Source organism: Alosa pseudoharengus, unplaced genomic scaffold (genome assembly GCF_046254945.1).
Source record: "Alosa pseudoharengus isolate Yale_2024_CS ecotype anadromous, Long Island Sound unplaced genomic scaffold, YU_APseudo_1.1 YU_APseudo_1.1_scf_2, whole genome shotgun sequence".
In the NCBI taxonomy this organism is placed as follows: domain Eukaryota; kingdom Metazoa; phylum Chordata; class Actinopteri; order Clupeiformes; family Clupeidae; genus Alosa; species Alosa pseudoharengus.
Genome location: NW_027468663.1, coordinates 10,279,595 through 10,294,154, shown reverse-complemented (window position 1 = coordinate 10,294,154; position 14,560 = coordinate 10,279,595). Strand labels below are relative to the sequence as shown.

At 43.3% G+C, this 14,560-nt stretch overlaps 2 protein-coding genes across 2 annotated transcripts in view; one reads left to right on the top strand and one right to left on the bottom strand.

Annotated features, from left to right (window-relative positions):
* The first annotated feature begins 2,212 nt into the window (after positions 1-2,212).
* Positions 2,213-8,790, top strand: pcolce2a (procollagen C-endopeptidase enhancer 2a). The gene is made up of 9 exons (XM_076293642.1): positions 2,213-2,289; positions 2,547-2,661; positions 2,804-3,059; positions 3,735-3,859; positions 4,113-4,249; positions 5,041-5,219; positions 5,821-5,904; positions 6,553-6,720; positions 8,054-8,790. The coding sequence occupies exons 1-9, from the start codon at positions 2,219-2,221 to the stop codon at positions 8,182-8,184; spliced, it is 1,266 nt and encodes a 421-aa protein (XP_076149757.1). The 5' UTR covers positions 2,213-2,218; the 3' UTR covers positions 8,185-8,790.
* Positions 8,791-11,224: 2,434 nt separating this feature from the next.
* pls1 (plastin 1 (I isoform)) overlaps positions 11,225-14,560 on the bottom strand; it is a 7,903-nt gene continuing 4,567 nt past the window's right edge. The window contains exons 10-15 of the mRNA XM_076296124.1: positions 13,296-13,374; positions 13,078-13,192; positions 12,563-12,696; positions 11,948-12,071; positions 11,526-11,650; positions 11,225-11,396 (exon numbers count right to left, since the gene is read on the bottom strand). Coding sequence (XP_076152239.1) covers positions 11,225-11,396; positions 11,526-11,650; positions 11,948-12,071; positions 12,563-12,696; positions 13,078-13,192; positions 13,296-13,374 — 749 coding nt within the window. The remainder of the gene's footprint in view (positions 11,397-11,525; positions 11,651-11,947; positions 12,072-12,562; positions 12,697-13,077; positions 13,193-13,295; positions 13,375-14,560) is intronic.

Genomic DNA, 14,560 nt, shown 5'->3' with positions numbered 1-14,560 from the left:
GTCATGGGAAATAAAACGGGTCTCACCATAACACAGACTCACAGAGACAAAAACTGACATGTGATATTTGGACATTCCCGCACAAAAACAAACCATGTAATTGCCTTCATGACTTCCATGTGCACACGTGAAATACTAAACTTTATAAAGAGGGGCATCTATTACTATAATTTGCCCCATGATTGTTTATGTGGACCGTGTTTGGGATATTTCAGGGTCGCTCTCTTTGTTCTTTTACTGTAGCAGACGTCTGTCTCCGTTTGGCCCCACTGCCAAAAGTAAAACATAAAAAAAGGAAAGAGGATGGCTCTGCAGTTTCTTTCCAGATCAGATGCTGTCTGTGTGATTCTTTCTACATCCCAAGTCCAACAACAGGCTCTTGAAAGGTTTTATCCTGCATTTACAGTGACTTATATGTACCTCTGAGTAGCAGGGACACCTCCCTTGGGATTTCAGTAAAATATGTGCATAGGACTTGGCCGTGTAAAACCATTCTAACACTAATACTAATGGCGGTCGTGGCAGCCACCCAAAAGGCAGCCCTCAGTGTCTCTGTCAAGGGTGGGAGAAGGTGCCCCCCATTCAGAAGTGCCCGTCACTTTACAATTTTTATTTTTATTTTTTAACAATGCCCATCCATTACTTTTTAATACTCTGATAAAGCAGCCTATGCAAATTGAAGGTACATGTTGACTTTGTCCTTAATCTGTAAGTTGAGAGTGGCTTTCACGACCAGTGTAAGGGAGATTAAACAAAGCTGCATTGCTTCTGAAGCTGCATGGAATGAGAAAAAGTCTCTTGATTAAATGTTGAGATCTCACTTGTCTGTGTTGTCTGGCAGATGTCCATATAGTGGGGATTGTGTTTACTTCGCTTTTGTTTAATAGTCCATTAAATCCCATCTATTGGGAATACGGTAAACAATAAACATACAAGCTGGATTTTGAGAGGATCAGGCTACTCCCAGTAAACCTGCAAACGTTTGGGGCCAATTAATTTGTTTTTCTCTCTTTTTATTATAAAAGAGGCAAAAAGGGTAAGAATGAACATTTGATCTACGGCACTCTTGGTGTATCTTCAAATGAGTGTGTGAGTGTATGTGTATGTGTGCATGTCTGAGAGTGTGTTTGCATCTACCCACCACTATAACAGCCTGGTCCTGCTGCCTCTACCCACCATTGCCATCTGCTCTCTGAGGCTTTCCTTGCACTCCATGCATTCATGTCATAAAGTCTAACTCTAATATGCTGCTTTTACTGATCCCACCAGCTGAGCAGGGAGAGTTTGGTCTAACAGCACACATATTTTAGCTTATATTTTTAAACAAATTTGTCCCTGGTTAAACACTTGCGTCATGGGCCGCAAGTGAGTCAGAACGGCTTCAAGCAATAGGGCAATGCACAGTGAACTAAAATAACCGGGACATATAGTCAGACATATATATAGTCAGACAGAAAAGAACTGGCATGACAAAAAAAGCCTGGAGGGTCTCTTGCAGCATATTGATAGGCAACAATGAGTGGGTTCTCTGTTGTGTTTGCTCATTGACTGTCAATGTCAATGTCAAAATGTCAAGTGTGTCAATTGTCAAAGGGCATTTGCAGAGAATGAATGAACTATTGTGAAAGATAGACATCTAGTGGACATAAAGTGAACAGGAACGTCACTTTGCACGTACCGGGAAGAAAATTTGGCCTGTGCTGTGTTAACTGACACATTATATTGTAGGCTATAACGCCCTTGTAAACTTGAATTCAAAGCTGTTCATAGCAAAGAGTAGAATTAAAATCATGTCCATTGTAGTAGGCCTACTTGTAGTGTGACACACGGGGTCTGACTGCAGACTGCAACATTCCACATACATAGGAAAAGCTATGGGGGATGCATTTCTCCTCAAAGAGCAGATGATGACAACAATTTCCACAAAGTGCATTTCCTTTGGCTTAATTATTTAATTTGAACTGTAATTTATCATGGATGTAATAAGAGCCAGAGTGAATGAGATTTACAGCCTGAGTATAGGCTACTGACTCCACATGTTTAGGGTACTGTCTAAGAAAACTCTACATATTGCGGGCCTTTCCGGTCTGTGGAACAAACCCCACATTCATGTGAGTGAGCTGCCAGAGAAAATCCCTAGAGAAACCCACACTCAAGGAGGCGGCGCAACTAACTACAGACTACCAAATGTGACATTTGTTTAAAACGGCAGACTACAATGAGGACTATCGTTCTGAACTTCTTGGTATCGCTTTTCTTTAACGGGATCCTGACGCAATCTCATCGGAGGTAGGCTAAACATCTGACGAGCTCTAAGAAACATAGTTGCTTCACTATAAGAGTAGATATAGATTTAGTGTCAAGATTACGAAATACGAGTGATACGTGTGACACTGGATAAGATTCAGTTATTATAAGAAGCTGTTCGAACTGTGCAGTGGTCTTCAGGAGATTGCGTTCAGACGCGTATGTTGCAACGCCATCACCCTGTAATTAAGTCTGCATAATGAATGGACTGTTTTATAATAGTTTGCCAATCTCCGTAGGCCTAAACCAGTTTATACCTGTGGTGGAAACATTACTGGGGAGTCTGGCATCTTTGGCAGTCAGGGATACCCAGGTGTCTACCCAGCATATACCAAATGTGTGTGGAAGATTACGGTGAGAGAATACACCCCGCTTTTCTTTATTAGTTTAAGTATAGAATATTAGGAAATAACTTGGACGTGGACTGATTGTCTTCGACACAATGTGAAGTCCATTTGTCCACGAAATCATATCGTTCTACTGTATGTTAAAATAGGTGCCTCGCGGCAAGGTGGTGTCGCTTTCTTTCCGCGTGCTTGATCTGGAGAGTGACACCTTGTGCAGGTATGACTTTGTGGATGTGTATGACGGGCACATCAATGGCCAGCGACTGGGGCGCTTTTGCGGGACTTCCAGGCCAGGTGCTCTCGTCACCAATGGGAACAAGATGCAGGTGACAATGGTGTCCGACGCCAACACAGCTGGTAGTGGATTTCTTGCTGTTTTCGCCGGTGTGCGGCCCAACGAGAAAGGTGAAAACACGCAATACACTGCCATTTTACACCCCGTGACTACCTGGACATAAATTTAATTTGCCCATTTTCGGGCAAGGTCATAGCAGGTCATCCAGGAATACAAGACTGGAGTCTGAAAACATCTTAAAGTCTGTAATTTGGGCAATGACCTTAAAATAACTAACTTTTTTCTAGTTATTCCTAAATGTTGCCATCTGTTTCTACTGTGTCTTTTTGAGAGGCTCTTTAATTGTGATTTAAGTTAGTATAGCTTACTCTCTGTGCATTCACATTGTGTTTTCTTTCTTACACTTTCAGTCAGTAGTTGTTTATATCAAAACATTTTACAGCATTTTTGGATGATGCATTAGGCTAATCATAGATTGATAGCCTAGACCTACTTCACCAGCAATGACTTGCCATTGCCTTTCAGGATGACAGAAAAGAATTCTAGAACGGGGTCATTTAACAGTTTGTCAGGATCTGGTATAGAATCTAACAATACTTCTCACCTATCAGTGAATTATGGAGTTTGTTTTACTACTAGTGATTTTTGTTTTATAGCAAGGGCTTTAATTGAAATGTCAAACTACCAGTCAGTGTTGGCCAGTTGAACCATCTAGACCTGAGAGGGCTACAAAAATGACCTTACCAAGCTGAGCCATCCATCTCTTGTCAAAATCCTTCTGGTAGGGAATCGATACTGCGGAGGCCTTCTGGACAGATCGCCAGGCTCCCTGACGACTCCGAACTGGCCCGAGAAGGACTACCCTGCTGGCGTCACCTGCACCTGGCACATTGTAGCCCCCCGAAACCAGGTGAGGTGATGTTATCAGTGAGATACTTAAAGGAAGGTGCAGTCTGTGATTCTTATCCATGTGATTCAGTGATAAAAAAAAACACTTTTTGGGCTCTTTAAAGCAAGAAGGGAGGGTTATGTAGTATTGATGGGCCATTGAAGTAAAAAAAAAATCAACAGCCTTTCACCCGAATCACAGACTGTACCTTTGAATGCCTTGTGATTTCCTCCAAAAATCTTTAGACCTCATCACGGGGCCCTTCTCTCATCAGATCATCCAGCTGAAGTTCGAGAAGTTTGATGTCGAGAGGGACAACTACTGCCGCTACGACCACGTGGCCATCTTTAATGGGGAGGAGGCAAGCGATGCCACACGGATCGGGAGGTTCTGCGGCGACAGCCCCCCTGCGTAAGACACACATCTGTGCTGTAATGCAGCTGTGGTCAGTTCCCCCCCCCCCCCCCCCCGCCGACCTGGCCTCTTCATGCACCCAATCGACGGTCTGGCACACCTAAAATATTTCCGGCTTTCACTGCTACTTCATCTGTTCTTATCATTCTAACTTGATGTAGTGTCAACACAAACCAACCACAATAGCTTATCCTAACAAGCCACACATTAATAGCTTACTTTGGGCACTCCTTACTCTACCAATTACAAGTTGCATGGTTGAGCGTTTGTTTTCCACTCTTAACTGGGTGAAGACACCCATCAGGTCCTCAATGCACACATGGCAGTTGAATAGCTTCCCGACAAACAGGGGACTTTAACAGGACATTCATGATGTCCCCGATTGGTCCCCAACATTGTGTTCTCCATCGGAAGTCCTCCACCAGGACATTATGCCTCATATCATATGACAGGCGTGTGTCACTGAGACCCACTACACTGCATTTATGTACTCCAGTCTCTGATCGAAATGCAGAAAGGCCACATGTAGGTCTGTAGCTGCCCGATGTCTGAAGCCTTGATGAGTTCCATCAGTGTGCTAGGACAGCGAGAGACCTTGTCATGCCATAGCTCGTGTAGCAGGTGTATGATTGAGGCACCCTGCCAGATGCTATGCCGCTTCAGATAAAAGTGGCATACTGTAAATAAGCATGTTGCACCCCATCTTTGCTGTCATTTCATATATTTATTTCTTGTGTGCCCTTAAATGAAATATTAAGGCACTTTACTCTTATCTTATGCCCTTGTAGCCCAATTTACTCTGACGGCAACCATCTCCTCATTCAGTTTCTGTCTGACCTGAGTTTAACTGCGGATGGCTTCATTGGTCATTACCAGTTCAGGCCCAAGAACTCCATCATCAGCAGCAGGGGACCACCCACCTCCACCACTACCCCCACTACACCTGCTGTGACCACAGGGCCAGTGGGTATGTTCGTTGTGTTCATCCTTATGCCTTCTGCATCTCATTCACATTGAAGCACTGCTCAATTTGGCCACGCTCAGAGCAGCTGCGAGATTTACTGTGGTGCTGATGATGATGAAATGTTTCTTGAAGACGTGTGTATGTGTGTATTTATGAGTGGTGTGTGTGTGTGTGTATGTGTGTGTGTGTGTGTGTGTGTGTGTGTGTGTGTGTGTGTGTGTGGTGTGTGTGTGTGTGTGTGTGTGTTTGTGTATGTATGTGGCTCCTGGGAATGGAATGTCTAAAACCACCATAATATACTTTTTCATATGTTCAGTAAATTTATGTGGCCAGTCCAACGTGGCAGCCCTCCTGAATTACTATACCATGGAGCAAGTGATGCTAAGTGCTGTGAAAATGTGGTTAGTCAGCATGCAGCAAAATAAATATTTGATTGCTTCCATCTACTCTTGCCTGTTGTCGGGGGCCTGAAACAAATAGGTGGTACATTTAAATTTATGACGTTTACTCAATTCAATCTTATTTAAATAAATCTTGTAGTAATGGTGCACCTTTGAATTCTCTCCTTCCTTCCATCCCTCCATCCCTCCATCCCTCCATCCAGCATTAACATATTCAGAGGCTCTGTGCAGGCAGAAATGCAGGCGGACTGGGGTGATTGACAGCCACTACTGCTCGAGCAACTTCGGTGAGATTTCTGCGTGTGAATGAGTTTATTCTCAGGCTTCCCCCTGTCATCATTAATCTCCACAGTGCCCACAGAATCTCAAATGACGCTCAGTGACAAATAGTGTGCGCTGTTGATATGGAGTCCGTCTCCGTAGAAACCAGCGAGCATGCCACGTGTGAGCAGGTCTACAGTAGGTTGCCTCTCCTGTTTGTCACTTAAGATTCTGCTGCTCCTATGGTTTAGCATTAAGATGGTGCAGCGTGTCCCCTGGGGCCAAAATATACATGGTGTGTTACAGAAGAGAAGCTAATCAGGGAGTGAAGCCTTCATAGAAATCAAACTGGAGTCAGGAGCAGACTGCCATAATCCAGGGGAAGTTTCTGGACCAGTGCAAGTGTATTTGGGCTGCCTGTCCGGGCGAGAACTGTGTATCTCATAAGCTGTTGCATCACCACAATTATGTATTCAAATCCAAGAAAGCACAAGTGCAAGTTAGAAACACAGTCATGCAAAACTGACATTTTGTATTTTGTACCATACTAGGAATAATGAGAGCTGATCAGCTGTGTGTAGAATGCTGTGATGAATAATGAGAGCTGATCAGCTGTGTGTAGAATGCTGTGATGAAGTGATGATGTGTGATGTGGGTGTGCCCTCCCTTCCTAGTGATCACTGGCACGCTGGTGTCGGCCGTCATGCGAGAGGAGAGCCTGCACGCTGTCCTCAGCATCATCGGCGTGTACAAGCAGGGCAGCCTGGCCATCCAGCAGGCGGGGAAGAGCCTCAGTGCCCGCGTGGTGATCCTCTGCCGCAAGTGCCCCTTGGTCAGGAGAGGTGAGTTCCAGAGACGCAGTCAAAGCCACGCGTTACTGCAGGACGGATGGAAACAGGGATGTTTCCAGGGATGCTTAAAATGCACATAAATTAGAAAGATAGATATGTGTAGTGTTGGCTGTTGGCAGACCACACTATGAGTAGAGAGATAGTAAGCTGAGATAAGAAGAGATATTATGGATGTCATAACTTAGAGGTGCAGACCTCGATTCTGGTGAAAGATTGTTGATATTTGAGCTCAGCAGTCAATCAAACACATCTTAGCCTTCCACGGTCCTGAAGCAGCGGTGTTGAATAGTGTAAGGTTTGGTATGAGCTACTTTATGATTTCAAGTGGCAGGCGTTTCATTTCCATCAATTTAGTCAGAACCCCCATCAGTTTACCACTTAATTACCTTCTTTCAAGTTCATTATGAAGCAGTTTATTATTTCCATGTACCCATTATATGCCGTAGAGTGAATAAACTTCTCTGTGGGGTGGTCCCATTAAAAAGAGAGCAACAACAAACAGTATACATTATCAGGCAAACAAGAAACTATTTTCTTCTGCATGCAGAAACTTTCTATACAATGTAGCTTTTAGATTTTAGGTTGCATATGGACTGTATGGACTGTTGAAATTCATACTGAGTTATCTGATGACTGCAATAATCTGAAAGCCAAGTCCATGATACTGTATGAACCATATGAGATTGGCTTGTTATTTTCTCCTCCTAGTGCTTTCTCATATCTGTATGCCTCAGGCAGCCACATTAAACCCGGACTGAAACCATAGGCTTTGGTGTGTGTTGTACTGGCAGTGTCATACCTCACATGCAATCATGGTTCAGTTAGCACCGAAAAGTAGCCCTGCTCTTCCAGCGGAAATTTTGACTGTCGAGCAAAACTATTTTGTTTTGTGCCGACCGGCGGCTGTTCTGAAGGCCTCCCCGGAGGACTTAGTCCAGGCCCATGGGTGCAGACCACCAGGACTCACTCACAGCTGCGCTGGAGCCAGACGCCTCGTCTGTCTCATTTGGCAGAGGAGAATAGGAGAGCTGAAGAATGCGCTTCACCACTAGCAATCAGGAGAGTGTCAGAAATGACTGCCTGACAGTTGGTGCTTCTGATATGATCTAACTTTTCATTATACCATTCTGATCAGTGTTTTTCTCTCTTTTGCTCACTCACTCACACACACACATGCACACACGCACACACGCACACACACACACACACACACACACACACACACACAGAGACAGACACACAGAGACACATCTCTTTATGTTTCTCTTCCTTTCCCTGGTATTACTGATGAAAGTGTTGTGTCTTCACTGTGTTTGCTCCCCAGGCCTGAACTACATTGTTATGGGCCAGACGGATGAAGAGGGAAAGGGGGTGATCGCGCCCCACCACTTAGTGATGCCCTTCAAAGGCAAGAGGCACAGAGAGCTGAGCGTGCTGAAGAATATTCACTGTTAAAACTCCAGCTGGGGGAGAGAGAAAGACAGAAGGAGAGCGAGAAAAACAGAGAGAGAGGAAGAGAGGGAAAAAGGGAGAGTGAGAAAGAAAGCCCGTCATGCTTCATCAAAACTTGAGTCGCCTAATTTCTTTGCAGCTCTTAACAGAGGAGCAGTGCAAGGGTTGACAAGCTAATTTGCAGTGAGCTATGATTATATCTCCCAGACGTTATGATATGGCTTATTGATGGTTGCAGCAAACCAGGCAAATGTGAATTCATAAATGTGGGAGTGTTTATTGGGTATTTATGCATGCAGGATGCCCCAGTTGTTGTCACAGCGGGCCCCACATTTCATTATAGGTTAGCCACTAGCTGTGAAATTCCACAACTACTGCATGTGAGTATTATGCTGAAGACTTTACTTTTAGAGTTGCCGAAGGAATAGCAGTAATATGTCTCAAAATTAATTGTTTAGATAAACAGATAAAGTCTTATTTATGACTTTAAGTTTTCTGTATTGCATGAACAACACCTTGACATGAACTAAAATGATACAGTGGTTTGACGCTGCTTTTTATAGCATTCCCACTCATTTCCCCCCACGCTAATGTTACACGCCAACATGCTTTCAGATATTGCTTATGCCATTGTTACACACACAGTGGCAGTGCAGTGATTCATCAGATGCATTAAACTATTTATTTATCTCTGGATTATCTGGCTTTGTGTTTTTTTTGTGTGTGTGTTTAAAGCTACATTTTCAGATGGTCCACTCTTCTTCATAGATCATAGATTTCTGTTTGTTGATTTTCAGTGGAGTTCTCTGTGGTTGAAGTTCGGTATCTTGCATTAAAACACGATTAAGGAATTAACATAAGTATATTTGAAAGTATTTCTGCAAGCAATGCCTTTGCATAAAAGAAAAAGATCATCTAAAACAAAGGAAAATGTCATTCTTGACTGAAAGCCATGCACTCTAATTAAAGTAAAGTCACAGAGGAGAGGCTGGAAACTGGCATGCTGTCTGGAAAGTCATGGCCATGTGACTCTTGGATGTTTGGGAAAAAAAATCCCATCTTAATTTGATGAGTCAAAACTATTAATGGAAAGAAAGAATAACTATAGCAGAGGTGGTACATGAAATAAGACCCCAAGGTGCAAGTTTTTGTGGAAGGACCTTTAGCATGTCCTCTAGGTGGGGCTAGAGACATCAAACGATGGACATTTGAGTAGGCCTTACTGTAGGCCCAAACTGGTAGTTTGTAGAATGTTTTCTGAGTAGAAAACACAATGTAATTGTAGTGGTATTTGCATTTATGAGGGCTTCCAGCCTGTGTGCCTGAATTTCCTATATCTCTAAATTCCTGAATAAAGAGTAATGTAGTGTTAAATCATGTGGTGTGATTCTTGGACGGAAGCAAATGGAGTGTAGAGAGATGCCCTCCCCCACCCCTGCTACCCCCCCCCCCCCTCGCCCCTGTGCTTCCCCGAGGACCTCCACACTCCTGGAATTTCAAGATCACTTCCAGATTCCAAAGCAGCACAGGATCCCTCTTGTGGGGGATGGCTTATGGTAAAGCTGGACTCACAATACCCTGCAAATACTCAGAGCTTAAGTCAATGTCAAACCTTTTCTTATATACTTTCAGGATTTTGTGCTTCTTAATCCATCAGGTCTATTAGGAAAGGGATTTTCACTTTCATCCACAGCTATTTTCCAGCAGGAGCTTCCGCAGGGGAGTCGTGTTGTGGCTTTGTGAGCCATTAGAGGAGGATTGAAACCTGGAGGCTGTTAATTTCATTACCTGCACCTGTGCTAACCGTTCTGCCGAGTATGCAGAGGATCTCATTCATCCTGGCAAACCTCGACATGTTTAAAATACCACAGCAGACCCCCGAACCCCTGGGGGTCCTTCTCCCACGTGGCCTCATGCACCGTCACAGTCAGGGCAGGCCACAATGTTACAGTGCACTCTGCTGCAGGAAAGACTGATGAATAGTCCATTTGGAATCAGATGCTTGCCTGAATCAGATCTCGACCCCCCCCCCCCCCCCAGCCCCCACCTTCTGTTCTAAACCATTCATTGTTATGTGATCGTATCCTCCCTGGCCCCAACACAATAAAAACAAACTGCAGCTTGTGGACGATGGCCCACACTTGATAAGCTCCGCGTCTCCCTCCAGCAGGACTAAATGCAGACCAGACGGCGGGCCGGCTGCCCTGGCCACTACTACACACATAGAGCCACACAGGGATGCCATCAGCCCAATTATCAACTCACTAATGAGAGGAATGTCATACGCTGTATTGTTTTCCACTAAGTTTCACAGACGTCCTGCCATACAGGCTTTTCATATTTGTTTTGGACCCCTTCATATTTCAAGAGTATGTGAAGATAGTTGAGGTAATTAAGTAACTAAGGGAGTGTGATCCTTGGGTATCAGCTGCTGAGCTACTGCTGCTGTACAACATCCAATATAAAAGTGCATGCTGTTAAGGTTACTTGTTTCCCTTGGGAAAAGTAGTACATATTTTCAAGCGGTTCTAATTTGGTAAATGTATTAAAATTAGTCATTAGAAATAAATTAGACAACATTTACAAACATCTTAAGCCTATGCACAATTTTCAAACAGCCAGTAAAAATGACATGCATTATTTGTCTGTGCAATATTCTAGATACTTCTGGATCATCTTATTACCCTTATCTCTAACAAATCACAGACAATACGAAACATAATGGAGCAATTGTTGTACTGCCTGGATGGACAGTTGGTGAGTAGGAGTACAGTACATGATGAGAGAATGAGAGATTTGCTGTAAGTTGCTTTGAATAAACGCGTATGGCAAATGAATAAATGTAGGGAGAGAAAGAGAGGAGTAGGAGGAGACGTGTACTTTGGAGGGAGTGAATAAAACAGTACAGTACAGTGTGTGTGTGTGTGTGTGTGTGTGTGTGTGTGTGTGTGTGTGTGTGTGTATGTGTGTATGTGTGTGTGTGTGTGTGTGTGTATGTGTGTGTGTGTGTGTGTGTGTGTGTGTGGGGGGGGTGGGGGGACGGTCAGCGTCTGAAACTTCCTTTCTTGTCATTTTTGTCATCTTTGTCCTTCACCATCCCTCTGCCCATCAGGCAGGCGAACACTGTCATCACCATTTTGGGCTTCACCTCCACCAGGTCGTCAGGCAATGCGTACACCTTGGCACCGATCTTCCTGGCAACGGAGATGGCATACCTGTTGTGGGGGAAATGGGTGGAGTGAGTGGCATCGAGACAGGAGGCAGTGGAAACGCGAGTGTCCGATCTTTATCCCCGTGATTTATGAGGAGAGAGAGAGAGTTGGATTGTTTTTTTTTCTTCTTACTTTGCATTGTTCAGCTTGTCCTCAGGGCTCAGTTCGCCTCTCTTAACCATTTCGTCTTTGACAGCCTTGGGAGCGATGGTAGAGATCAGATCGAGCACTGGAAGACTGGTGCTGATAGATTTGTCCTGGAAAATACGGGCTGCCTCATTAGTAAGAGTCACCAACTTTGGACACACGAAAATCCTTAACATAAATGGCTTCTCAAAGAAAGAATCTTCATAACACATGCACTGAACAAAGTAACCTAATCTAAGAACAGCAAACATGTCCCACATGTTTAAACATGCTATAAAGTCGGCTTAAAGGGTTTCATCAAAGATCAGAATCAGGGTATGGACTTGATAATAGCCATTGTTTTCTGTTTCCAATCAAAGACATGTTGTCAAATGTGAATGAAAGAAACAGAAGTCCCTCTGCCTCACCTTGAAGCTGCTGATAAATGTGTCCTTGTCACCTTCCTTTAAAGCAGCATTCACCCAGTTGATGATACATTTGTCATCCACTTTTTCACCATCTCCAAGGTCTGACAAAACCTTCACTGTGTATCTACAATGAAGAGACATAAGATTAGATTCAACTTTACTGTCATTGTGCAGAGTACAGGTACAGAGACTACGAAATGCAGTTTGTGTCTAACCAGAAGTGCAAAAAAGCAGAAAAAGTGCAATGTGATATACAAAGTAGGTGGTGCATAGATAGGACAAAATATATAGTGCAGTGTAGACAGTAGTATACAGTTGTTTTCAGAAGGTGGTTTAGAGTAGTATAAATTAAATATAAGTATATGCAGTGTATTAGCAGTAACCTTATAAGAGCAGAATAAAATACAGCTAGAGTAAGGGAAAATGACTTGAGAGTAGAGTTTAAAAATATCTTATAATGCTAGCTTCTTTCAGGCCAGTCCTGAACTAAAATAAGCTTTGAGTCATGAGACAGTAAGAGACTTCAAACAGGCTTGAAACAGGCCTGCATTTGTCTTAGACAGCCATTGGCAGATTAAGAAACACAGACCTATGAAAGTAGTACAAGTAGCCTACCTCCTCATTATTTGCCATATTAAAGCCAAGGTATGTATTCGACTGCCCTCATTGATGTTTACCCCACCAACACCCACCAGAGAGAACTTGGCAACCGTTTTGCCTAGATCCACAGCATAGCTACAGTTCTCCAGCTTCAAAACAAAAAAGAAATAAACAATAGATATTATTTAGCATAATATGCATAATTTAGCATAATCATCTGCATCAACACAGCATCTGGATTTTCCTGTTGAAAACCCTTCAGCTGTTTTGAATAATACATAGAGGATAATGTCATGGCCTTGAGGAATGTAATATGTTTATAATGACAGAAGAACATTTGATTATGGAGATGATTAGAAAAATGACACAGCACAAGGTATATAATTATTAATTAACAACATAGCACTGCTCATCTTTTCACTAATCCCAGTATGAATGTTTACTTGCATTACTGTAAAAGATGCCAAGGTAATATTGGCAATACATATTAACATAACAGACGTGTTCCAATGACTATATATTTGCCTAACCTTTTTCATGTTTGCGCCCAAAGAGGGATATGGAGGCTTGTTGACTTTGTTCCAGTTCACAGGAATCTGACTGTGTTGATATAACTGAAGAATGATCCAAGCATCCACTAGATCGCTGGATTTAGAAGACAAATGTTAGTGTCTATAACATCCAAAATGAGAAGTTTCACCAAAGCACATTGCTCCAATAAAGTGAACATGTTTTGGTTTTGTCTCACCTGTACAAGTGGTTGACAGTGGGATTCACTCCTAAGGAGTTCATCCAGTTCCGGAAGGTGCGCTCCTCCCTGGATTCTCCTGTGCAAAGTTAGCACTTTGAGTCTAACATATAATAATAGATAATTTACTCATACCTACTCTACTATATCTAATTGCTGATCATTTTAAAGGCGACCAATTTTGCTCTCTCATTCTCTGTCTGTGAAATGGGCTATAGTTTTTGCCAAAACGGCCTCCATCACAGAGACTTCTCCAGAAATCTCCAAAACACTGACTGTGGATGTTTTTTTTCAGAGGCCAGCAGATTTTAAGGCGCAGAGCAGATACCACATGCCAGTGAATGAAATAGGAGATTGACGCATAATATTATTACATACCCATATGTGGCCGTCATGCTTGGTTAACAAGAACCAAAAAGGAACCTTTGGAATTGATGTTATTGTAATGACAGTAAAGTGTGTGCCTTTCCAGTAAGCTGTTGGCAAAGTTCATCTGTGGTCTCTTGTGCAAGAATAGTGAAACCACGTATGCTACATCACTTTTGATCTGCTTGTTTAAAACCTCTTTCAACATTCACTGGGTATGCAATTCAGACAGACCAGGTGAATGGCAGCATTGTTCAACAGATTCCAGTCAAAGAACTATTTGGGAGGGGAGGAGAGTAACATTCAACCATAGTAACAGTGTATGTGTGTGTGCATGCGCCCGCACATACGTGTATGTGTTTGAGAGTGTGTGTGAGAGTGTGTTTGTGTGTGTGTGTGCGCGCCCATGTGTGTGTGTTTTCCTGAGTGTGTGTGTAAGAGTGTGTGTGTGTGTGTGTGTGTGTGTGTGTGTGTGTATGTGTGTGTGTGTGTGTGTGTGTGTGTGCATGTGTGCGTGCGTGTGTGTGTGTGTGTGTGTTAGTGTGTGTGCGTGCGTGCGTGCGTGCGTGTGCGTGTGCGTGTGCGTGTGTGTGTGTGTGTGTGTGTGTGTGTGTGTGTGTGTGTGTGTGTTAGTGTGTGTGTGTTAGTGTGTGTGTGTGTGTAGTGTGTGCGTGCGTGCGTGCGTGTGCGTGTGCGTGTGTGTGTGTGTGTGTGTGTGTGTGTGTGTGTGTGTGTGTGTGTGTGTGTGTAGTGTGTAGTAACCTATGTGTATGTTTATGGATGGGTATAAAAGTTAGAATAGGAAAAGGGAAATGGGCCAAGGGACATTAGATAACAGCGAGCAATAGTTTGTGACCAAGCACAGTACTCTACCTACAAGCACAGGCACAGGTGTCAAA